Source organism: Nannospalax galili, unplaced genomic scaffold, assembly GCF_000622305.1.
Source record: "Nannospalax galili isolate Female #2095 unplaced genomic scaffold, S.galili_v1.0 scaffold1536, whole genome shotgun sequence".
Classification (NCBI taxonomy): Eukaryota; Metazoa; Chordata; class Mammalia; order Rodentia; family Spalacidae; genus Nannospalax; species Nannospalax galili.
The window spans coordinates 217,869-242,479 of NW_008337295.1; the positions used below are offsets into that span (position 1 = coordinate 217,869).

Genomic DNA, 24,611 nt, shown 5'->3' on the forward strand with positions numbered 1-24,611 from the left:
CCCCCAGCTCTTCTCTCACCCACAGGCACCCACACTCACAGTCAGCCAGGTGCTGTGGTCTGCATTCAGGGGTCAAGCCCTCAGTCCCCACCACCTCCATCCAAGATCTGGGTGTAGCCAAGATACTCACCTGTCTGCGAGGTGGGAGTGGCACGAAGCCCCTGCGCTGGCCAGCAGTGTCCGGCACTGTGCAAGCACCATGTAGCCTGTGAGGACAGTATACGACCTCAGATGTAGGACTTGGGCCGTCTCCCATTCTTTCCAGCCTCTGGGGCCTGGTTCCGTCCCTTCCACCGCCCACCGAATCTCAGTGCCAGAGAACTCACAGTATCCAGGGAAATCACTTCCTCTCTCTCCCAGCTACTCTCTTCAATGGCTTTCTAACCAAGCACCTCTGGGACACTGGGAGTCTGCCGGGCTGCTTTGCTTAAAGTGCTAGGTAGTACTCAGGTTGGCTAATACCATTCAGGCCCTCGGGAGCCTGCTGTGCTCACCCAGGGGCTCTGCCCTCTTCCTGGGAACCCAGGATTAAACCCTGTGATGGTTTGAATGAGAAATGGCGCCCATAGGCTCAGGTATTTGAACACTTGGTCCTCAGTTGGTGGTGCTGTTTGGGGAGGTGTGGCCTCCTGGGGAAAGTATCACTGGGAGAGGTGTGTGTGTGTGGGGGTGAGAGTCCATAGCTCGCCCACTTCCAGTTCTCTCTCTGTTTTGTGCTTGCAGTTAAGATGTGATCTCCTGCCCAAGGCCTGCTGCTTGCTGCCATGCCTTCCCTCCAGGGTGGACTCACCCCTCTGGAATCATAAGCCCGAAGAAACTCTTTGGTGAGTCACTTTTGGTCATGGTGTTTTATCACAGCAAAGGAAAAGTAACTACTATAAATCCTAAAACTCCAGGGCTGCTGGTGTAATTAAACTAAGAACCTCTGTGGCACTTAAATCAACACAGGTCGATGCTGGGCACAGTTACCCCTAGGGGAGCAGGGTTAGAGGGCAGGGAATGCTTCTCTCCACAATAAGTCTGGCCGGAGGGTTAGCAACCCTTATTATATTTCCTCCCAACAAGCATGTGATTCGGCTCAAGTTTCCATTGTGTCCCGCCAGTGTGGCAGGCTTCTCTGTAATCCAGGGAGATGAGGGCTGACACCCTCTTTGAAGACGTCAAAAGTTGCCCGCAGGTGTGGCTTGTGTGCTCTCTGGGCCACCAGAGGCCCCGAGTGAAACATGGGTCTGAGGCCTGGCCTGTGGCTCCCAGGGAACGGAGCCAAGTGTTGCCCCCATCGGGAAGGAGCCCTGGCTGCTCCTGGGAAGATGCCACCCAAACACAGGGCATGTTCCTACACTTCACCCTCAGACGACTATCACAGAGGCCTCTGTGCCTCCTCTCGTAAAACTCTGCACAGAGGCAGACAAGCATGTCTAAAGTTGGAATGACTGTCTTTCTCTCCTAAGACCAGCTGATCCGGGAAGTCCGCACTCAGCACTGAAGTGAGTCACTTCAGAAAGTGCCCTGCTAACATCACCTGCCTTGGGCCCTCAACCTGGCTTGGAATCCCCAGTGAACATACGGAACAGGGCAAGACCAGTAGTCACCTCGAAGCTGGGATCCCTGGATGGAAAGGTTGCAGGTGTTGGGAAGCCGCTCAGCTCCTGGAAAACGGCTGTTTAAATGGATTCTCTTACCAAATTCAGCCTAAAACCAAAACAACACACATACACTCCATCAGTTAGAGGTAGTCTGAGAGACACCCATCCCCCAGCAACTCGCTGAAGTTGACTTTCCTGGGAAGTGAAATCTCAACCTGTGTTCATCCTGTAGCCGAGGGGACAGGCCACCAACAGCAATATTAGGACTGACGAGTCCTGAACACAACTGCCCTCCACACATCCATGCCTGTGGGGCTCCTGCTTGGTCCAGGACTCTCCTTGGGGATTTCTGATGCTAGCTGACTTCCAGCATTCAATTCTGCCCACAGGCCACGACCTCCTGTGCCCCCAGGTCCCCAGAATGCTTCATTCACAGGGAGCGTGTCCGTGCTGCCTATGTCCTCCCACACTGGGGTGCCTACCAGGGGGGCAGATGAGGCTGCAGGGCTGTTTGTCCCCACTCACCTCCAGTCTCTCCTCCAGGTAGTCACGGATGTCTCTCATGTGGGCCTCATAAGCGTCACAGTTTTCAGTCACCAGCTCAGCAGCCTGGGGACAGAGATGCATAATAGTGTAGGGAAGTGATCCCAGAGGCAGACTCACTGTCACCAACCAGGTGGCCTTTCCTGGCCTCTGCTTGTGCTCCTGAAGGGTGTGCAAGCTAAGCCCCATGAGCTGCCTCTGCATGTCCAGCAGGGATTTATCACCAGGAGCCTCCTACAGGCTCCAGGTGTCATAGACAGCCCAGCAAAGAGTCCCAGGGGATCCCAGTCCTTAAGATGTGAGTCCAGAGAGGGCAAAACCAAGGAGGCGGGCAGGCAGACTCACAGCTATGAAGGGGTCAGCACTCATGAAGGGACCATACAGGCCCCTGGGATTCCAAGGAAATAGCCAGCAAGGACAGGAAGGCCAGGCAAGGAGAGACCAGTGTGTCTCCTGGACAGCTGCCTACTATGGCAAAGGCGACCCCCCCAGGTCTGAGGAGGGGGGCCGTGGGAACAAATGTAGTGAGATCTGGTAAGAGCTAGGATGACCTGCTGTGACACTTGAGGGTCACTCCAGCTGCTGTGCGGGAGGCCCACAGACGCCACGGCAGACACCCAGTAAGGGACAGGGACAACTTCACCTACTGCTGTGGGGCATGCAAATGGACAGGAGGCGTCCTTGACACTCAGGACAGGACCTTAGACGCAGGGATGAAAAAGGGAATGTCCAAGGTATCTCCGAGCCTTGTGAGGGCCTAGATAGTGGGGGGTGCCTCAGGAAGACGAAGAGGCACCTGGGCAGTTTTGGACCTGGAGTGTAATAGTTAACTTCACTGCCAGCTAGAATGGCTTTAGAATTGCTGTGGAGACACATCTTAGGCTCTGTCTGTGACAGGGAGGGAAGACACACCCTGAGTGTAGGCAGCACCATCCCATGCACTGGGGTCCAGGACTGAATGAAAAGGAGAAAGGGGGCCGAGCACCAGCGTTCATCACTCGCTGTTTCCTGACTATGGATGCAACATGACCGTCCCTTTTCAGCCCATCTCTGAAAAGTTAGCAGAGCACGGGTCCCAGCAGAGACAGGACAGCGATACCACACCCGGCAGATCAACAGGGGACCAGCGGGCCCGATGGCCAGGGCGGCCAGCATTTTCCCTCTCATCCCATCATGGGGTTCCAGGGTTCAAGCTCATGCTGCCAAGCTTCATGACCAGCACCTTTACTCCTGCGCCATCTCTTCCTGGAGGAAGGAGCAGTGCTCTGGCTTTGCTGTTTTGATTCTTGAGACAGGATCTTGTTATGCAGCCCCAGCTGGCCTGGAGCTCACTATGCAGGCCAGGGCTGGCCTGAAACTCACAGAGATCCACCTGCCAAAGCCACTGCTGGCCAAGGGAATGACGTCCATCCCAGGTCCCCCATTCTTACCTTCCCAAGGCCGGCAATCATGGGGGTGTTCTCGGTCCTGCAGAAGACAAGATGTAGTGCAGAGTAAGCCAATGCAGCAGGAAGGGATCCAGGAGTTACTGAGCTCAAGTTCGGCACACCACCCCCTTAACCACTGGCTTCAAGGGGCTCTGCAGCAGCCACAGACCCTAGCGTCTACACTACAGCGATGGTCCACTGTGGGCAATACACACTAGGTGTCCACAGTGACAAGTCCATCTCCACCCTTCTCCTACCCAGAGTGCCCCATCCTTCTGAGGACCTCTTTGTCCTCAGGCTCCCAGTATAACGTGGGCTGGGACAATCCTGTGTCCTAGTGAGCTCAAGCACCAGCTGGCAAGGGGAGTGTGCACATACAGGGAAGGGCTGGATGCCAGGATCAGTGGCTCTCACCATCTGATTGTCAAACTGAAATTCTGAATGCTTCAAATTACAGGAAAAACCCCCTATTAACCGAATAATTTTGTTAATTTTAAGTTTTGGCTGAATGAAGTCTTCTTAAGCCTCTGCTGCAGGCTGTTTACCACCAGGTCACTCCGTCCCATCCTGACCTGCATTCTGACACACAAGCGGTGCAGAGGCTTTACCTCATGATTCTGAACACCTTGTCATGCTTATGTACTGAGCATCTTCTTGGATGAACTGTCTGTCTGCTACGTCTTGGCCCATTTTCTGATTCTTTTGCTGTTAAGTTTGGGGAGTTCTCCACGGGTTCGTTAGGAGGCCAGCAGTCCGCACTGGGGTCTTCCTCTGTCATTCTCCACCATAGTTTTTGAGACAGGGTCTCTCACTGAGCCTGGAGTTCACTGATTTGGCCAGACTGGCCGGACAGTGAGTTCTAGGGATCTGCCTGTCTCCACCCAACCCTGTGCTGGGGTTACACACGTGCTCCTACACCTGGCTTTTGCATGGTGCTGGAGATGGAACTCAGGTTCGTATGGCAAGCACATTCTGAACTCAACTGACTCCCCAGCACCAACATGTCTTAAATTTTGATGAAGTCAAACTTCTTTTTAATAGTGCTTTTGGTATGAAGTCCAAGGACTCCCTGCCTCACCCTTTATCCGGTTTTTGTCTTCCCTCTAATAAGTTTTATATTTATGCCGTACACTTCAATCTATTGAGTTATTATTAGGTGTTTTGTCTATAATTTTTTGATACTATTGAATTCTATTTGCCACTATTCTGTTAAAATATTTTCCCATCTAGAGACTTGTCTTCACCTGACAATCAAGTACCCCTGGCAACTGAACATTCTTCTCATTTTTCTACATTAAACTCTTTTATACTTAGCTCTTAATGGGTTCTGGTAGCCAGTATTTCACTTAGTATATTCCTAAATGATAAAATAGTGCTAATGTTGGTTTAAATTAAATTATAAAGGCTTACCCGGAATTAGCTCTCATATTTGAATGATTCAAGTGCTTCAAATCATTGCAAAAATATGTATTTTCCTATTCAGTATAATTTGTATAAAAAGTCGTTTTCAAATTTGTATATATAAATGTATTTGTATAAAACATTTCCCATTGAGGGTTTTAGCCACTTCTGCTTTGACATCAGGTTAGCACGGTCCTTACAACGTGACCTGGAGGCACACGGCACTGTCAAAAGCCAGCTTTCCTCCTTGCCTTGTTTGCTTCTCTGTTGACTACTGGGCTATTGACGGCGTCACTGATCTGTGTGCTAGAACTCTAATGAAAACCAGGTTAGGCTTGTGTTCCGTCTCTCACTGTGTCAGATCCTCCAGCTCATGAGATGGTCTCTCGATTACTTACACTTTGACTCTTCATCTGCACTGTGCAGCTTTTGGTACATAGTTCTACACATTTTACTGGATTTATTTCTGAATATTTTGATTTTAAAGGGTATTTTAATGTACATCTATTTCTACTACTACATAAAAATGGCTTATTTTGATTTTTAAAATATATTTTCATTTCTGTGTATGTCTGTGTGCACGCCACATGTACGCTGGTGTCCAAGAAAGCCAGAAGAGAGCACTGGATTTCTTGAAGCTGGAGTTACAGGCAGTTTTTGAGCCACCTGCTTTTTTTCTCTTCTTGAGACAGGGTCTCATATGGTTCAGGCCGCCCAAACATGTGAGGCTAGCCTTGAACTCCTGACCCTTCTGCCTCTACCTTCCAAGTGCTGGGATTACTGCTTGTTTCTTTTTCCTTTTAAAAATATATGATTTGCCTGTAATTTACTTTTAGTTTCAGTCCACCGTGGTTCAAGAATAAATACCATGATTTCGGTTAGCTCAGTGGCACGCATCCCAGGGCTGTTGGCTGGAGAGTTGAACATGGCAGAGCCTGTTGGTCAAGGTGCTTATGGAGGGTTGTTTTTACTGCTTTGATTTTCTGTCTAGTGGATCGACCCACTGTTGAGAGGGGTACTGAAGTCTCCAACAAGAGCTGTGGGTCCTCCCCCCCCTTCCCTTCCTTCTGGAGACTGAACCTCCTGCATGCCCTCTTCCGGCAAGCACTCCACCTGAGCTCCAGCCCCAGCTCTGGAAGCCTGTTTCTGTTGCTTCCTGCTTGCAGCTCTGCTGTTGGGTGCTTGTGTGTTTCCAACGCTGTCTCCCTGATGGACATGCCCTTCTATTACATGCGGTGTCTTCCGTCTCTGCTCTGGTTCACGGTACCTAATGCTAGAAAGCTGCTTCTGTTTCCTGTTTGCATGAGAAATCTTTCAGTCTTCACATTTGACTTGCCTCTTGGAAAAAAACTCATTTTGAACTGTGTGTGTGTGTGTGTGTGTGTGTGTGTGTGTGTACTACACTTATGAGTACAGTCCCCACTGAGGCCAAAAGAGGAAATCAGATTCCCTGGAGCTGGAGCTACAGGTGGCCGTGAGCCATCCGATGTGGGCGCTGGGACCTGAACTCAGGTCTGCAAGAGCAGGAGGTGCTCTTAACCAAGCCATCTCTCCGGCCCCTGAAGTTTCTTTTAATTGGTGTATTTAAACATTTCTATTGGACATCATTATTGAAATGGCAGCTGTGGTTAGTGCTGTCACCTTGCGAGATCTAAGATCACCTGGGAGACAGGCCCCTGGTCATGGCTGTGGAAGATTTTCTTGATCACATTAATTGAGAAGACTCACCCACTGTGGGTGGTACGATTCCTAGACCACAGACATGGAGATAGTTAAGTTGAGCACAAGCACTCCTCTCTCTGCTTCTTGACTGTGGGGGTAATGTGAGCAGCTGCATGAGACTCCCTCTGCCAGGACCTTCCCACCATGATGGACTATGGGCAGTATGAGCCTTTTTCTCCTACGTGGCTTTTTTGAGTGTTTTACCACAGCAACAGGAAAAGAAACTAAGACGGCAGGGTTTCATTCTGTTCTCCCTTCTTTCTGAGGTGCTGGGAGCAAACACTGGGCCTGGGGTAACAGAGGACATGCTCCACTGAGCTGCATCTCCAGGCTCTGCTCTGTTTCATTCTCCTGTGTCTGAGATGCAGCTTTCTCTCTGCTCTGGATACCACACTCTGTGCATTGGGTTAACAGATACCATGCATTACTGTGTAGTAAGAAAACCTCTCAGATGTTTGGAATTATCATTTTACCAGCTCAAATGAAATACAGAGTCGGGCATGGTGATGCAACCCCTGTAAAGCCAGCAAATGACAGATGGAGGAAGGAGGACCAGGACTTCAAGGCTAACCTCAGCTACGCAGCAAGTTTGAGGCTAGCCCAAGCTACATGAGACCCTGTCTCAAAAAAGTCAAAGCAAATCTAGAAATATTATCACTTTTTATATAGGTTTGCCTTTAGACAATCATCTTGTGTCTCCTCCATATACATTTAACAATCACTTCAGACATTGTTATAATTTTTGCTTATGCTATCAAATGCCTCAGAAAGCTCAAGAGACAAGATGACGACTGTATTTGGTCACAACTTCCCTTATCTTCTCTTCATCTGACAACCTTGATTTCCTCCTCGACCTGAAGATCTCCCCACTGGGCATGGGGGTCTCCGTTGACAGTTCTCTTGCAGCACCTGAAAACTACCCGACTCTCCTCAGCCTCTACGGCTTCCGGTGGGAAATCTGCTTCATCCAGTGTTTTCTATCAACCAGGTGTCACCTTCTCTGTTTGCTTTCAAGACTTTGTCTTTCACTGTTACAAGTTTAAATTCTTGGCTTACTTTTCTTTGGGTTTATCCTGTTTTCCCCCAGCTTTCTGTGTCTGCGTTCATGTTTTTGCTAAGTTTGAGATGTCGGTCATCTCTTTTTTTCTTTTTTAAAAGATTTATTTTATTCTTGTTTTCTGTGTATGTGCTTTGCCTGTATGTATGTTTGTGTTCTTTGTGGGTACCTGCTGCCCATGGAGGCCAGAAGAGAGCATTGGCTCCCATGGAACTGGAGTTACAGACAGTTGTGAGCCGCCATGTGGTGCTGAGAACTGAACCCGGGCCCTCTGGTGCTGGGAACTGAACCCGGGCCCTCTGGTGCTGGGAACTGAACCCGGGCCCTTTGGTGCTGGGAACTGAACCCGGGCCCTCTGAAACGGCAGACAGTGGTTGGACAGCTCAGCCATCTCTCCAGCCCTCATCCATTATTTTCTCTAGTCACCCCTTTCACCCATCTTCCTTTTCTTCTTCAATGTGATGGTGGGTGTCACTCCACTTGCTGTGGCCTAACCAGTCCCGCCGCTTGTCTGGCTGTAGCCCTGCTCTGTTCGCCTCTGCTGCTTTACTTGTTCTCTGTCAGTTCACTGTTTCTTTCCTTCGTCCCCCGTTCTGCTGGTGAGTCCACCCTCGGCTGCACAGGGCCGCTGCACTCTCCAGTCCTCAAGTACTGTTTGGATCTTCGCGTCGATTTGCTGTTTCACGCTTCGAGCGCGGCATGATTCTCGGCAACAGTGCTCTGCGGTCCGCGTCCCTCACTGCTGAGGGTTGGTGCCACTGGTGTTCTTTTTTCATTCTCTTTGAGATATTTCTAGTTCTTGGTGTGAATGATTTTCGTCTGAAACCTGGGCATTTCCATGTGTCATGAGTCTGCATCCTGGTGGTTTCTGTCCCTCCTGGCTGTCCTGGATATGGTTCTGGCAGGGCAGGAACCACGTCCTTGATGCCAGAAGGAAGCTGACACCCACAGCCTCATTCTACTGTGCTTGCCACACGCCCTAGGAGGATGTGTCCTGCCACTGATATGTGGGTGGGACTTCAGGTCCCCTGTGGTCTCTACTGTCACCACAGTGGGGCTGCGGGTGTTTGTTACAGCCTGTGGGTGGCAGCCTGGGTGTCCACTAAGTGTTTGCTGGTGTGGGTGGGTAGCATGGTATCCTGTGGTGACCAGCTGGAACAGGTGTTGGCTAGTGTTCACCTTCTTGATCTGCTGGCTGGCCAGCAGGCTTCACGAGGGCAGTCTCTGTCTGCCTTTCTGCTGGTTCTGAATCTCTGACTTCTTTGGTTCTGAGTGTGGGACTTACACCGAGGAGCTGCCACCACGTTGTGTGTCTCCCCATCTTCTTAGAAGTTCTGACAAAGAGTGGTGCCGGCACTGTTCCTGGTTAAAGCATCACAGTATACAGCGGGAACCCCAGGACTCTCAGGAAAACAGGGTGCCTGTTTGTGCTCTGCTGAGCCCCAAGCAAAGAAAACAGCAGTGAGCTGCAGCCTGTAGGGCCCTGCAGTGTCTCTTCAGTGGGACCAGAAGCGCTGATGCACTTACAAGAGAGGGATTCCGACATGTGCTGTCACCCCAGAGGCTGCAGATCTGAGCCCCACTGTGGAAATCAATCAGTAGGACCAGTTCTGATTTGGGGGTGATGTGGACCATGCTTTGGAGAGACAGAATCGCAAGATGCCACTGGCTGCAGTGGCACCAGTGTGGCCGGCAGGGCAGAGGCGTGCCGACTTTTAACCTTACCCTGGCCTGAAATTCCGCTCTTGTCCACCTCCAAACAGCATGGGGTACAGGGGGGTAAGTTTACCGACCCCTCGTACATACAGAGCACCAATCCTGGGACCGTAGAACTGGAAGGAAAAGCCAGTCGTTTACTCTGAGAACTGCCCTGGGACCTGCTTGGCTGTGTGCTGAGTGTACAGAGCTCTGTGGAGCATGCCTGTTGCTTCCCTGTGGCCCTGGGCTGCCTACCTGCCACAGCTTTGTGCAGAAAGTCACATGAGACCTCAGGTGCAGGGGGAGGAGCCCCAGCCCCAGGAAAGGCAGGTGCTGGGCTTTCTTCCAGCGCTGAGGCAGGAGGACCCTGCATGCTGTATAGCAGAATTGTGAAGGAGAGGGCACTGGAAGCAGAGGTGGCCGGGGGTACATCAGTCCACGTCTCCACGTGCTGTCACATATCAAGCAGCCTCTTTAGGGGCCAGCTAAGGACGGTGCTGCAAAAGTACAGCACAGAGTGCCTGCGACCCATCAGCTCGGGAGATCAGTACAGTCTGAGGGTGTTTGCTGGGAGCTCATCCCTGTCCTCCACCGTGAAGACAAGAGTTGCTGAGACCAAATCTTGCTAAAAGGCATATTTTAATCAACTAGAGAAAGTGGCATTTCCTGAGCTGCCTGTGCTGAGTCCCCCACATGGGCAGGTGAGGTCTTTCTGCACCTGCTTCCCCTGCAGATAGCACTCCTGCTGCTGACCCACTGACTCCTATCCAACCCCTCTACGTCTGGGTGGGTTGGGGTGCCTTGTCATCCCTGCCCTGCCTCCACAAATGGCATCCTAGCTACTACTGACCCATTCCCAACATGCACAGAGCACTGCCTAGGACAAAGCCTTTCTGTGATGCTAGCACATAGCACAGTACCTCCAGTGCCTTGCCCCCAGCTCCTAGGACTCACTGACCACACGTGAGAGATCAGTGCTGCGGAGGGCTCTGTTCTGCAGTGGGCCTTCAAGTCAGAGGGGGACGGCGGCCCCAGCAGACATACCTTATGCCCCACAATGGTCAGGAAGTCCACACCCAGGTCCTCCACATCTACACGTCTCTTCCCTAGTGCCTGTGCGGCATCTGTGTGCATGAAGACCCGAGGCAGACCCGAGGCGGCCCGTCTCTGGTTCAGGGCTTTAATGCGCTGACTGATCTCAGGAACAGGCTGAAGTGGAAGAAGTGAACAGTGAACAGCCACTCTGATGAGGACTGAATGACAGAGATGAACCAGTGAGGGCAGAACAAAGCCAGAGTCAAGGACGGATAAGAACAGGCTGAGTGGAGAAGTGGGAATATCACCACGTCCGGCACTTTCTTCCCTGTGGGATTTCCTAAGACAGAACAAAGGCTGACTCACCATGACGACTCCGGTCTCGTTATTGGCCAGCATGATGGTCACAAGGCATGTGGTGGGCCGGACAGCTGCAAGGATGTCCTCAACCTCTACCTGTCCATTCACCTTTGACACTGGGACAAACGTCACCTCTAAGACACAAACACATGTACCGGGTTAGCCATGCAAATCAACTCCATGATCGTAAAGGAGTGCATTATCAAAGTGCAGGAAACTCTGAAGGGGTAGTCCAAGCCACTGTGGAGAAGCTCAGGCCTGAGGGCGTTCTCAAAACAACAGGCTGGGGGGGAGTAGCTACAGAGGCTGGCAGCCCCTATCACAAGTGAAACGTTATGTGACACATGACCAGACACACTCAGGGAGAGACAGAGAGGAGGGGCTTCTAGGAGAAGTGCTTTAAAAAGCAAAACCACAAAAGGCCCACATGTAACTGAATTAGACTCTAGAGCAAGTTCTGCCCATAGCACTGTCAAAGTCAACAGAGCAGGCAACCCACACTCACTGGGGTCTAACCGCAGGGTGCGCCACCAGCAGCAGACACCCCTCAGAGAAACCTTGGATACAGACAGCCAATGTGAGCCCTCTCAAGCCTCTGCCATCTCAGGATGGATGTGTGCATGACTGTGTGTTGAGATGTGAGATCAATGCCCACTGTCCCTCAAAAAGAAAAAAGAAAATCCGGGTCTTCTTCCATGGTCTGATTTTCTCAACACAGCGCAGTCACTGAGTTTCCTTCAGCTGGAACTATATAGATTTACAGGAAAATTCACTCATGTTTTGAAAAAACATTTAAAAGAACATTGACACCAGAAACATTTGGTTAAAGATGGATGGACAGTGCAGGCCAGTGGCTTGGGCCAGAGGAAGCCAAGTGTCAGATGGGCGCCTGGCTGCAAGTGTCCATCTCAGGCTGTTCCCAGAGGCTGAGGATGCATCTCCTTTCTTATCCCTGTGTCCAGTCTGGGTGAGGTCTCAGCTTCTTTCACAGGGGAGTCTTCAAAGGGCAATTTTATTTTAAGGTTTTTGAGGGCTGCGCCTGAGCTGAGAGCCTTGTCCCCTGAAATTCTGTGGACAAGGGGTGCAAATACCCAGGCAGGTTACATTACACTGGAGTGACGCACAGGTGGATCCTGTGAGATGCTTGAGTAGGCCTTATGACTGTTGTTCATCTGAGGGTCACCATCCATCTCTTAGAGAGGCTGCAACGTGTCAGATTTGAAGAGACAAAGACTGAAAGCAAAAGGCCAGAAAGTGGTGTTCATGCAGCAGTGAGCACAAGATGGCTTCCATGGCTAAAATACTTACACAGAGCCAAGATTTTCAAACAAAAGGTACCAGCGACATCGTAAAATAATAGTCCTGTTTCTAGAACGTATAACAAATACAAACATGCAGGGCCTTAACAGCAGAGCCACAGAACACATGAAGCAAAACTGACAGATTTGAAGGCAGAAATAGGTAATTGGGCAGTGATAGCTGGGTAAATCAAAACACCTTCGATAACGATATAACAGACAGAATTTTAACAGAAACAGAACAACGGTATAAACCAACTAGACTGAACATGCCACCGAAAGAATACATGTTCTTCTCAACTGTGCATGAAAAACCCTTTACCACAGGCCATGCAGCACAAAACAAGTCTAAGACTTTTTAAAGGACTAAAATCAGAAAGTACATTTTCTAAACAGTGTGGGATAAAACTAAAACTCAGTAACAGAAAGTTGTAGACATTAAAACGTGGGACACACTCCTCTCAGTAGGCCAAAGACAATCACAAGAGGAGCCAAGAAACACTTCTTAAATGGTGAAAACAAGACACAATACACTAAACATAGCCATGAGCAGCTAAGGCTGTGTGGAGCGGGACTCGCACCTGTAAGTGCCTACAGTTAAAGAAGGAAAGATTTCAAATCGGCAAAGACACTGGGAGAAGGACAAGCAAACTAAACCTACAGCGAGTGGAAGGGCAAGGTAGCCATCAATACAACAGAGCCCAGAACAGCACGGAGCCCCCTTTTAAAAGCTGGAAATTACAGGGGAGGGGCTCTAAATAACATCAAATTATACTATATGAAAATCACAAAAATTCAATAGGAAAAAAAGTTGAAAATTAAAAGAGAGGGCCAGTGAGATGGTTCAGTAAATAAAGGCGCTGACAACCTAATGGAATAAAAGGACCTACTCAATAGGTTGCTCTCTCTCTCTCTCTCTCTCTCTCTCTCTCTCAAATAAATAAACAAATATAATACAATTTTTTTAAAGGGGGCTGGAGTCAGGTGTGGTTGGACATGCCTTTAATCCCAGCACTCAAGAGGCAGAGGCAGGTGGATCTCTGTGAGAATGAGGCTAGCCTGGTCTATATAGCAAGTTCCAAGTTACCTGGGCCTACAGGGAGACTCTGTGTCAAAAGAAACCAAAAACAAACTGAACAAACAAAAACTGAAAGATTTAACCACAGAGAAAAGTTCAACTCTGGAAGGTACTGACTGGTAACTATCAAAGGTTTGTTTGTTCTCTGCAGCCCAGGCTGACCTCTAACTCACAGCGATGCACTGGCTGGTGATCCTGAGAGCCGGGATTATCTGAGTGAGCCAACACGCCCAGCTGTATCAGAGACTTGAAGGAGAATTAACCTGCCTTCACAAACTCTTTCAAAAACCAGAAGAGAAAGGAAACACTTCCCAACTTATTCTACTAATTTTATCTTGAAGCAGGTGAGGACACCAAAGGAAACGCTGCAGGCCAGTGTTCTCATGGATACTGCCCTGAAAACTCAGGAAATACCCGCGTCTAGCAACTTGCAGAAGATGACGTGCCATGACCAAATAGGGTTTGTCCCAGGAACCCAAGACAGGCTGAACACCCTCAAGTCAAGGCAGTACACCATTACAGAACAAATAACAAACCCCACATAATCATCTCAGTAAGTGCAAAAAACGCTCTTAGCAAACCTAGTACTCATGATGATAAAACCCCACAGACCAAGAATGGAGCTCGCACTGCCTGAGGATGTCCGTGAAAACCCACAGCAGACCTCATGCGTCCTGATGAAAGCACGATGCCATCCCTCTGCTCTGGAGCAAGACAGGATGCCGACACTCACCGTGTCCACTCAACCTTGCCACAGACAGTGGCCTGAGCATTTAGGTAAGAAAAGAAATGAAGAAGACAGCTGGAAAACAAGAGCCAAACTCTGTTTGCAGTTGATGTTTTCTTACATGAAGACGCTCTCAGGAAGGGCTCACTGTGAATGCATGAGGCCCTGGGCCTGAGCATGAAAATATTCATGGGGGCCTAGAAAACTCAGCACTGCTAAACAGCACCAGTGACTAAGCTGAGTGACTAACTGATTCAGTTCACCTCCCCATCAAACTCTATGTTTAGGAGTTTTTTTGCAATAATAAAAAAAGTGATCCTAGGGGGCTGTAGAGATGGCTCAGTGGTTAAGAGCACTGTCTGCTCTTGCAGAGGACTTAAGTTCAGGTCCCAGCACCTACATGGTGGCTAACAACTGTCTGTAACTCAAGTTCCAGGGGATCCGATGCCCTCTCCTGGCCTCTGTGGGAATTGCACACACAGGTGTACCTGCATGCAAAACATTCATACACATAAGATAAAAATAATAAATAAAACATTTAAAAAGTTGTTCTGAGAGAGGGTTTATAACCTGAATTTTTTCTGTTTTTTCTTCTGTTCAAAACTATACCAAGTCATTTACTTATAGTATTATTTAATCTGTAAATTACATTGCTATACATAAAATTATGATTTAAAAACAAAACACAAGATAATCAGATACAAGGACGAACTGGTTCCCCTAGCTCAAAATACACCAGAGCTCCAACTATAGAAACAAAACTACACATCTCCTGGAGCAGAACAGGAATGAACCTTCATGATCTTGGGTAGGGCAAAACCTTCATGACCTTGGGTAGGGCAAAGCCTTCATGACCTTGGGTAGGGCAAAGCCTTCATGACCTTGGGTAGGGCAAAGCCTTCATGACCTTGGGTAGGGCAAAGCCTTCTGAGCTACAACACAAGGGACAAAGGAAATGGTCTAGACTTCATCAAAGTGTTGTTGACTTGTATAAAATTCTTATGATAAATAAAAGGAAAAGTGATCCAATAAAAAAGTGGCAAGGGGCTGAGGGGCTGCTTAGTGGTAAAGTGCTGGCCTAGCATGCCTGAGGCCATGGGTTCAAGCGCCAGCATCACCAAAATCCAAAAAACCCTAAATGGCAAGGATGTGCACAGACATTTCTGAAAGGACGGGGATATATATATATGAAAACCATGGCAAGATGCCCAGAACCACCAGGGAATTACAAATCCAAGGCACAGGGTCACACCACTTTTTGCCCAGGACAACTCTAACAGAAGAGGTCGACAGCAGCTTCTGCCAAGAACCTGAGTGCCTGGTGCCCTCAGTGCACTGATGGCAGTGGATGGTGACACTGATGGTGACACTGCTCTATAAGACAAAGGTTAAGGTTAGTATTAGTTACTGGATCTGTCAAATATTGTTCCTGTACAACCCAGGAATTATAATCCCAGGTATGAGCCCAAGACAAATGGGGACTGTCCACGCACACACTAACGCACCACAGCCCATGGCACGGGGACTGTCCACGCACACACTAATGCACCATGGTCACAGTAGCATTGTTCCTAACATCCCAAAGTAGAAACAGCCTGAGTGTCTGTCCACTGGTGAATAGGCCAATGAAATGCAGTACACATCCTAAACCAAGCCTACACAGACTGGAGTGGATTGGGCTCTTTGAGGTTCAGCAGGCCAGTCCTGGCTGGTTCCCACGTTCCCTTACCAGCCACTTGCTTTTCCAATAGGTGCTCCAGGGGCAGCCGGATAGAGTCGTGTTCTACTGTGCAGGTAATGAAGTGGGGCCTGGCCCCCTCCTCAGGGCTGCACTGCTCAACCTCGTCCCTTCTTTGGGTCTGGTGTTCGTGGAAGCATCTCACCATAGAGTGGATTACTAAATTGTTTGACTGTGGAGATACAACAGAAAGAGCCTTCACTGAAACTGCCCTGGTGGAAGAGGCACCCGGTCCCACGAATTACTTTGTGTGTACGTAATGCATTTAAAAGAAAAGGACAGACCAAAACGACAACTTCCTGAACTGCACCTTTCGAAAGACTTGGCAATTTCAAACTTGCAAAGATCTGAGAATTCATTTCAAATATGCTTGCATTGTCACAAAGCAAACATGAATGTTTCCATCATATAAATCTGTCAGAAGAATTTTGCTCCTTGATGGAGGAATAGAAACCAGAGGACGTGCGTACACAGAAATAAATGTGCCCCGCCTCCCCAGGCCATGTTATTCCATGGCACTAGCTCCAGACTGAGGCCAGCAGGCCCCTGTGGGCAGTGGGGGCCAAGAGTGGCTTCTCCTTGGGGGCTGCAGGAACTCTGACCAGGACGTTTGAGGTCTCAGTGCCCAGGAGCCTGGCAACACACTCAGCCTCCCTTTGACTTTGTGTTTTCATTCAACTCCGAGTCACCTGTGCTAATGCAGGGTGCTGTGGGGTGCTCCACTAACTGCTGGTATCACCAGGAGCTAGTACTTAGGCGTTCCAACTCTGAAGGACGTGTGGGCTGCCCCCAGATCTGCGCTATGACGAACCACCAGGAAGCCACCATGAACATTTCCGAACCCATGCTTTGGCACGCTGCCTCAGCTTCCCAGGGTGTTCGCCTCCACATGGAATGGCTGGGTGGCAGGGCATGTAGCCTTCAACCTCAACGGATAATTCTGTACAGTGACTTCCAGCTTCCATCCCTTCCAGCAGTGTGCTCTGTGAGCACTTGGCAGAGTGGCCCCCAGGTGCCGGGAGCTTGGTGGCAGACAGCCTCTGCTGTTCACGCTTTCACCGGGATGACTCGCGGTCTAGGTGTCCCTTGTGCTTTGTGGTCATGCCATTTGCCATTGTGTCGTCTACCTCAGGTGAGCCGTGTGAGTGCCCACCTGTCCAGGGCACTCAGCCTTGGTCAGCTGTGTGATGAGCACCTTCCGCTCTCCCACTTTCCTCAGTGTTTTTTGATAAATCAAGGTTTATTTGTTTATTTTTGTTGTGACAGAATTCAAAGTCTTCCTGTTTTGTTTTGGGGCTCCCCTCCCCCTCATTTTTTTGGAGATAGTCTTGCTATAGTATGAACTGGCCTCAACTCGTGATCCTCCTGCCTTAGTACCCTGAGCGAATGCTGCTTCTTTTAAGGTAAATCCTGTTTGTGGTTTGCGAAACCCTTCATTCTCAGCCCCTGCATTCTGAGGTACCACCTGGAAGCTTCTAGATCATCTTCTCACAAGTCCATCTTTGTGCCACCTGGTCATCTTTTCTGCAGGCTGTGAGAGGAAGTCCCCTACTTCTGTGACTGTGCTCCCGCAGTTTATTTACTAACAGTTCTTTTGTCCGGTGCTGCTGCGCTCTCTCAGGCAATATGAAATCTTAAGGCCTACAGCAAGAGGGCACTATTCCCACCGTGTCCACAACAGCTGTCCAGGTCTGTTCTGAGCAAGTAGGCTGTGTGGCCACCTAGCCACATAACAAGTGTCCACACTGACACACTGCTTCTGACCAATTGTCTATTGTTGCCCAAAACCACCTGCCTAATGTCCAGGGCTTACTCAGGCTTGGATTCTCCCAGAAGTCCTGACATTCTTGGCCTCTGAGTTTCCATATAAATTAGTCTGTGAAATTCCACTGAATGGGTGTCAGACTTGTGGCTGAGGCTGCACTCCATCTACAGATCAATTTAAAGGAACTTTGAGTCTCTTGATCTGTAAGGTGTCCTGCCTTCTTCATTAACATTTCTAACTCTCCTGGCTCACAAATTCTTTTCTACTGGCTCTATTTCCTAAGTAGTTGACATTTTTGATGCCCTAGCAAATGTCTGATGCTGGCATAAAAAAATCCAATTCACTTTTCCATCTACAAACTGCTACAGCTGTGCCACACCATGATCCTCCTGCCTTCCAGAAGGAAATGAGATGGTATGGCCTGAGCAGAGGCCATCACCAGCACCCAGGGCTGGGTCTCGCAATGCCTTCTGTTCTATTTTCTAGCTTGTTTGTTTTGGTTTTTTTGTTTGTTTGTTTGTTTTTTGAGACAGGGTCTCCCAGTAGCTCCAGCTGGCCTGGAACTCACAGAGTTCTGCCTACCTCTGCCTCCCAAGTGTTGGGATAAAAGGTGAATGCCACCATGCCCACAAACCTCAAATTCTTAATAAGACAAACAACTCAGTAGAAGTTCAAGGGAGTGTCGTCCGAGGGCATATGAGAGGGAAACTCGTTAGTGCAACATTCCAAGTGCGAGCACGCTCCTTTCCCATGGCACTGCAAAACCCCTCAGACTACCTGGATACTACTAAATGCTGGTGAATTATAGGAAGGTAATGTGCAATATAACGAGATGAGCATTACTGATTCTTTTTATTTATGTGTATGAGTGTTTTGCCTGCATGTATGTAAGTGTGCTACATGTTGTGCAGTGCCCATGGAGGTCAGAAAAGGGCCTCCATGGATCCCCTGGAGCTGGAGTTACAGACTGTTGTTAGCGGCCATGTGGGTGCTGGGAACTGAACCCAGGTTTTGTAAACACTGAGCCATCTCAGCCCCACATCACTGATTCTTTAAAAACACAAAACAATGCCCCCTTCTGCTTTGCACTGAATTCACAGCTCAGAAGGCAGAGGCCGCAACCTCACCTCAGTGCCACCAGAAGTGAAGACGACGTCCTGAGGCCTCCCGCCTATCATCTTTGCCAGGCTCTCCCGAGCTGTGTTTATAATGTCCTTGGCCTTTTGACCTTGAGAGATGAAAAGTCAGTTCATTACCATTGATTCCACATTTAACAGGACAACCACACACAGGAGAGCTGAGAGCTGGGGGTGATTCTAGGAGGAATCAGGTCCTGCAGTGTGAGCACACCATCTACTACCACCTGGAGGTGACTTGGCAGGGGAGGTGAGGTGACAGCGTGAGGTGTCAGCAAGTCAGTGACGACCACCAAGGCCTAAGGAACTAGATGAGGGCCATCGACAGCCCAGGGGCCGGGACACAGGAAACCAGGGGCATCTGCTTCCGATAGAGCCATGTGCCTCAGCTGCTGCCAGTGCCCACTGGCCAGTGTGCCAGAGGGAGGCTCTGCAAGGCGTTCTTGGCCAACACCCCAGTGGTCTCCATGCTTGTTGACCATCCAATTTTATTTGTGAAAAGTTTGAGCGTGCACTAAGTACACTGTAAGACACTATGAAACTAGACATGTTAAGCTGGGCATGCTGGCACATGCCACCAATCCGTACTCGGGAGGCAGAGGCAGGACGATTGCCTTGAGTTCAAGGCAAGCCTGGGCTACACAGTAAGCACCAGGCTAGCCAGAGCAGTAGAGCAAGACCCTCTTAGAAAAGAGGTGAAGTAAAGCTATATTCACAGCAGTCCTGCCACTCAGCACTTCCGCACAGCACTTAGGAATGCCCATCATTCCCAGGCAGACCTGTCAAAGTGCTGTAGCAACTGCCGGCAGGCTTGGGCAGGGCACCTGTGTGGTACCTAACCTTTCCTGCTTTCCCCCAGGAGCCCCAGCGGCCCCCAGGTACAGCTCCGACCCCATATCGCTGGGCAGTCACTGCTGTGGATTGGGTGTGGGAGCCCCCTGACTCTCCCCTGAGAATCAGAAGGCACCATTAGGCAGTTCTTGACTGGCTAGGAGCAGTTATGGTGGGAAAGCTCAGAACCAGTTAAAAGACCTGGACAGTAATTCCAGGCAACAGCACCACCATGCTCACCTCGCAGACCCTCTCAGACACAGCCAGTGGGGGTGTCCCAAAAGGAGCCTCCACCATAGTCAACTGGAGCCACAGATGCCTGAGGGGAGAAGGCGGAGCTCTGCACATCAAAGCCAAGACCCTCACCACTTGAAGGCAGGCAGAGGGAGGCCAGCTCTTACAATCTGTGTCAAAAGTGCTTTCTTAGAGATCTGCCTCCTTGGACTCTTGCTGGGCAACTGTGGATAATTTTAAAGAGTTAACAGAGAACATGTTGCAGCACCTCCCCCATCTCCCTGCTCCAAGATGCCTGCTGTGATCATGCCAACTTGTGCCAGTCTGCTGCTGGCTGTGCCCAGGACCCAGTGAAATCACATCATGTTCCCTCTTCTATAAGCTGCTTTTCCCACTGGAGTGGGTGTGGCTATCCTCTAGGCTGTGGGTACAGCCACTCATGCCATCACTCTGGCCAAATACAGAAAGAAGTCCTTGACAGCTTCCCCTCACTGTACAGTCACTGACCCAAGGCCTGAGTGCTTAGATCCAGTGACTACACTTTGCTGGTGTAAGCAAGGCTGCGGTACACACCTGGGCACCCAACTTCCCAGCATAACTCTTCCCAGCATAAGTTGCTCTAGAGATTTTAGATCATAATATTGTGAAAAAAAATTAAAATATCTGTGATAAAATGGTTTCCTTTAAAAAAATTTGTTTTAAAATTCTTTACCTGATCAAGTGTATGCCATCAGGGACTTAGACTGAGTTACAGGAGAGACGAGGCAGAGGCAACGTCCAGAAGTTAGCCAGCAAATAAGTTAATGAGCAACTAGCCCTGGTTTTGAAAAAACTATGGGTTGCTGTGGAACTTTTAATAAGCCACTGGCATGAAACCAACTAAACCCTGTCACGGGAGACACAGGCGCTCGTATACTCAAGCTGGGCGCCATGTGTGACAGAAGCTTGTATTAGCCCACGGTCAGCATGGCTCATGGTAAATCCTGGGCCGGGATTCAGTTCCTAATAACCCACCATTAACGTGGTTCATCTTAATCATCCCTAACAAACATCACAGGGCCAGGTGTAGAGCACTTACTTTCCCACTGAGAAACTAACTAGGGATGGGAAAGTTTCAGCCTCCGTGTCCGCCTGAAAAACATGTAATCCTGTCTTCTAAACACTGATTTGAAGCAAATTATTTTTCAAAACTTCATACTTGGAGCTCAAGCTCTATATTACCAAGATGAACCAGAAAGAAATAAGACCATAATTATAACCAAAGTAACAAAATTTAAAGGCAACTTTGTTTTGTTTTTAATTTTCAAAAGAAATATTTCATTTTGCATGTGTATGTGGTGTGGTGTGCACTGTGTGTACGTGTGTTCACATGAATGTGGGTGCATGTGTGTGTGGAAGCCAGAGGCTGACGCTGGGCGTCTTCTCACGCTCCACTTTTCTTACTGAGGCAAGGTCTCTTGCTGAACCTGGAGCTCACAGATTAGCTAGTTTGGCTGGCTAGCCTGCCTTGGTGATCCCCCGTCTCTGCCTCATAGATATGGGATCAGCTGTCTCATCTGACCTCAGGTCCTCAGGCTCATGCCACAAGTGCTTCCTTGGGGAGCATCTCCCCAGCCCTGCAAAGTTCCTTTTTGAAAAAAGCCAAGATTATATGTGATCCTGGTGACTTAAAAGGCACATTAGCCAAAATGTATACGGAGAGACTTTGCTAGACATGTAAAAGGGTTTGATGGTGCAGGCTTTACAAAGGATCTTAGTGAGGTCTTTATCTGGGAGGGGCCAGAGAATACATTAAAGAGTAAGTCTGGCACGGTGGTGCACGCCTTTTATCCCAGCACTCAGGAGGCAAAGATGGACAGATCTCTATGAGATCCAGACCAACCTGGTCTATAGGTCATCAGGAAGAAAAAGAAGAGAGAGAGAGAGAGAGAGAGAGAGAGAGAGAGAGAGAGAAAAGAAGAGTAAGCCTGGCAGGTTAGAGATCAAGACTTCTCAGGAAAAATTCAAAAATGACAGCCCAAGATGTGTCTCAGTGGGTAGAAGCATATTAGTTTGTTTCAGTTTTTTAAAAATATGCTTTAACAAAATTCTTAGGAATTCTTTTACACACTGAAGGTATAATAACTGAATTAAAAAAAAAAAATTTATTTAGCCAGATGTGGTGGTGTACGCCTTTAATCCTAGCACTTGGGAGGCAGAGGTAGGCAGATCTTTGTGAGTTCAAGGCCAGCCTGGTCTACATAGTGAATTCCAGGCCAGCTGGGGCTACAAAGAGACCCTGTCTCAAAAGTGTATTGCCTGCATGTAGGTAAGTGCACCCGTGTTGTGCAATGCCCTCCGTGGAGTCAGAAGAGGCTGTCGGATCCCCTGGGACTGGAGTTACGGACAGTTGTTAGCTGCCATGGGGGTACTGGGATTCGAACCTACGTCTTCTGCAAGAACAGCCAGTGTTCTTAACCGCTGAGCCATCTCTCCAGTCCTGATAACTGGATTTTATAATAATGTTACTCTACAAATGGGAAAATAAATTCTTTTTTTAAAAAAATTCATTAAATTTTTATTTTTTGTATATAAAGGTATTGCCTGCATGTATGTAAGTGTAGCCATGTTGTACAATGCCTGCAAAGGTCAGAAGAGGGTGTCACATTCCCCTGGACCCAGAGTAATGGACAGTTTATAGCTGCCATGTGGGTGCTGGGAACTGAACCCAGGTCCTCTGCAAGAGCAGTCAGTGCTCTTAACCACTGAGCCATCTCTCCAGCCCAGGAAAATGAATTCTTTTTTTAAAACATTTTATTTATTATTTTTATTTTATGTGTATGCGTGTATTGCCTGCATGTAGGTAAGTGTACCCGTGTCATGCAATGCCCGTGGAGAACAGAAGAAGCTGTTAGATCCCCTGGAATTGGAGTTACAGATAGTTGTTAGCTGCCATGTGGGTACTGGGATTCGAACCTGGGTCTTCTGCAAGAACAGCCAATGTTCTTAACTGCTGAGCCATCTCTCCAGCCCCGGAAAACGAATTCTTTAAAGTTGAAAAAGAGAGAGAAAATCTACCCCAAGCAAAGCCATCTCCTGTGGGTGTACACTTCTCTAAGAAGCCTCTGGCCCCCTTTATTACCATGGATTCTTCTAGAATTACCTGCCACATAGGAGCTGCTGGGATTGCCCCAGGCTTCCTGCATAGCTTCAGTCACAGCTTGGATAACTGCTGGCTCCAGAGGGGTTGTGGCATTGTAGTCCATGTAAACCTTCCTGAAGGAAAGAGAAGAGACCTGTGAAGGGAAAGGAGGGATCAGGGGAGGGGAGGGATCAAGGGAGCCCTGCTCTTTGGGGTCCATAGCAGAGGTCTTCTGCCTCCAGGAGGAGCATCAGGCTATTAGGTCTTCAGCCTTCCCTGCTGATGGGAGATAGCAGCATGGTTTCCAATCATCCAGTACCTGTCTGAGATCACCCACCTGACCACTGGAGGGCAGATCTTCAGCTCTCCTCCAAGATGGAGGGGAGGAGGGGACTGCCACAGGCCGGGGAGTCACACATTCCCCTGGGGACTTAGCTTTCTAAAGCCATCCTTACTCCTGGGACCTGTCCTTACTCCTGGGATGGCTTCAGGGGTGAGGGGACCATGTCCCACGGCTCCCACTGTGTCTTGGCCCCCACCAGGCAGGGCTTCTCCCCAGGGCAGACTTGTACTTTTAGTCCTATTTCCGAGGACTTTCCTGCTCCCCACTCCTACCTAAGTGTTTTTAGGTCTTTGTTCTAACATGTCTACCTGGGTGAGGCTCCACAGGCTCTATTTGGAACTTCAGGCCCTAGCACTGACCCCCCACAGGTCCTCTCCCTTCCCTCCTGACATTCTCTGGAGCCCTGTTCATCCATCATCAGACCCCTATCATCAGATCCGACCCTCATCATCCTCATCATCGGACTCTCATCATCTGACCCCTATCACTGGACCCACATCATCATTGGACCTCCGTCATGTGACACTCATCACCCTCATCATCGGACCCCCATCATCCGATCCTCATCACCCCCATCTGACCCCCACCATCCAACCCATGAGGCATCTGCATTTAGCGTCAATAGAGCAAAAGTGCAGCGCACAGCTCACGGTTCTGACTGCTGCTCCATCAGCAGGCGCCATGGACAGGTTCATTCAGAGGATGACAAACAGACATCCCCAAGGAAGGACGCACACTAAGGAGAGGTATCTGCTTACTTTCTTCCCAGATTCAGAAACATCTGCGATAAGAAATCCAGCCTGCAACTAGGGACTCTTTCACTTGATTTTAAAATCAAAACAGAGCTCCAACCAAAGCCGGGTGAACCAGGCAGGACTAATGGGCTTTCAGCAGTGAGCAGGCAGAACAGGCAGCAGTTTCACTGCTCCATCTTGGCTGTAAGTCCTGTAGACTCAGCTGACCCTGCAAGGCCTGGGGACCTTGAGAAGTGGCCAGCCACCCTTGACCACTCTGGGGCTGGTTTTAGTCCAACGACTTCCTGCTCCTTCCTATAAGTAAGTGTCCCACAGAGCTGCACACCCACTGTTCTGTGGAGTGGCTGAGGCTTTTCCATCTCTTGCTGGGCTGCACTGCTTCAGGGCTTGCATTTCTCCTGTATCAGTGATTGACAGATGACTTCATCTTTTGCTGCTTAGGGCTGATGCCAGGCCTGGATGGAAAGTGAAACTGTCGCGACCAAAGCAGGAGGCCTAGTTCACAGTTACCCAGGCTGGCCTCCCACCACAACCCTCACCTCAGCCTCCAGGGTGCTGAGCTCACAGGCATGTGGCACCACACTGTCTGGCCTCAAATTTTAAAGAGAAACAGAGAGATGCGTATCTCATCTCCTAGGCCTGAATAGAGAAGATAGAAACGCAAATAATACATACATACATTCATAATAATACATACATACATTCATAATACATACATACATTCATAATAATACATACATACATTCATAATAATAC

At 49.1% G+C, this 24,611-nt stretch overlaps 1 protein-coding gene across 5 annotated transcripts in view; it reads right to left on the minus strand.

Annotated features, from left to right (window-relative positions):
- The window catches only part of Scly (selenocysteine lyase), a 28,490-nt gene that overhangs the window by 2,399 nt on the left and 1,480 nt on the right, over positions 1–24,611 (minus strand). Inside the window, exons 2-12 of one of the 5 annotated variants that reach the window (XM_008832476.3) lie at positions 24,395–24,494; positions 22,779–22,891; positions 18,563–18,663; positions 15,662–15,842; positions 10,836–10,963; positions 10,479–10,643; positions 9,462–9,568; positions 3,560–3,596; positions 2,112–2,195; positions 1,593–1,692; positions 131–206 (exon numbers count right to left, since the gene is read on the minus strand). In XM_008832476.3, the coding sequence (XP_008830698.1) occupies positions 131–206; positions 1,593–1,692; positions 2,112–2,195; positions 3,560–3,596; positions 9,462–9,568; positions 10,479–10,643; positions 10,836–10,963; positions 15,662–15,842; positions 18,563–18,663; positions 22,779–22,891; positions 24,395–24,426 (1,124 nt within the window). In that variant the 5' untranslated portion in view covers positions 24,427–24,494. Of the gene's footprint in view, positions 1–130; positions 207–1,592; positions 1,693–2,111; positions 2,196–3,559; positions 3,597–9,461; positions 9,569–10,478; positions 10,644–10,835; positions 10,964–15,661; positions 15,843–18,562; positions 18,664–19,642; positions 19,861–22,778; positions 22,912–23,858; positions 24,311–24,394; positions 24,495–24,611 lie in introns of those variants that run through there. The other 4 variants (XM_008832477.3, XM_008832478.3, XM_008832474.3 and 1 more) reach the window with 4 other exon arrangements.